Source organism: Eimeria mitis, genomic scaffold (genome assembly GCF_000499745.2).
Source record: "Eimeria mitis Houghton genomic scaffold, Emh_scaff3793, whole genome shotgun sequence".
Lineage (NCBI taxonomy): Eukaryota > Apicomplexa > Conoidasida > Eucoccidiorida > Eimeriidae > Eimeria > Eimeria mitis.
In genome coordinates, this window is record NW_013572128.1 from 1156 (window position 1) to 1639 (window position 484).

Here is a 484-nt window from a genome sequence, read left to right on the forward strand (position 1 = left end):
TCCTCTATCCCCTGCTGCAGCAGAATCAGATGCTGCTGCTGCTGCTGCTTCTGCTGCTGCAGACGAATCAGCAACTCCTGCTGCTGAGGTAGAATCCCCCGCTGCTGCGTCTGCTGCTGCGTCTGCTGCTGCTGCTGCTGCTGCTGCTGCTGCTGCTGCTGGAGAGGAAACCGCTGCTTCAGAGGCATCTATTGCAGGCTCATCTGCAGGAACAGACGGATGAGGAGAAGATGCTTTTCTTTTTTTGTTTACACCCCGCATGGTGGCCGCCAAGCAGAAGCCCTTGGGGGCCTCCTGGCCGTAAACCCTAAACCCTAAACCCTAAACCCTGAAGACAGCGAACTCGCTGGTAAGCAGAGAAGAACAAATTCAAATATAAAGAGAAGAAGGGGCAGAGTAAAGACTAAAGAAATACAACAAAAGTGAGGAGAAACTGAACTCGTGTTTAATACAGAACGGGCTGTATAGACAGCTCGGCGTGGGG

The 484-nt window shown here is 52.5% G+C and overlaps 1 protein-coding gene across 1 annotated transcript in view; it reads right to left on the reverse strand.

The window, feature by feature from the left end:
- The window catches only part of EMH_0069560 (uncharacterized protein), a gene marked incomplete at both ends in the record, with an annotated part of 327 nt that extends 139 nt beyond the window's left edge, over positions 1–188 (reverse strand). Inside the window, one exon of the mRNA XM_013498881.1 lies at positions 1–188. Coding sequence (XP_013354335.1) covers positions 1–188 — 188 coding nt within the window.
- Positions 189–484: the final 296 nt, after the last annotated feature.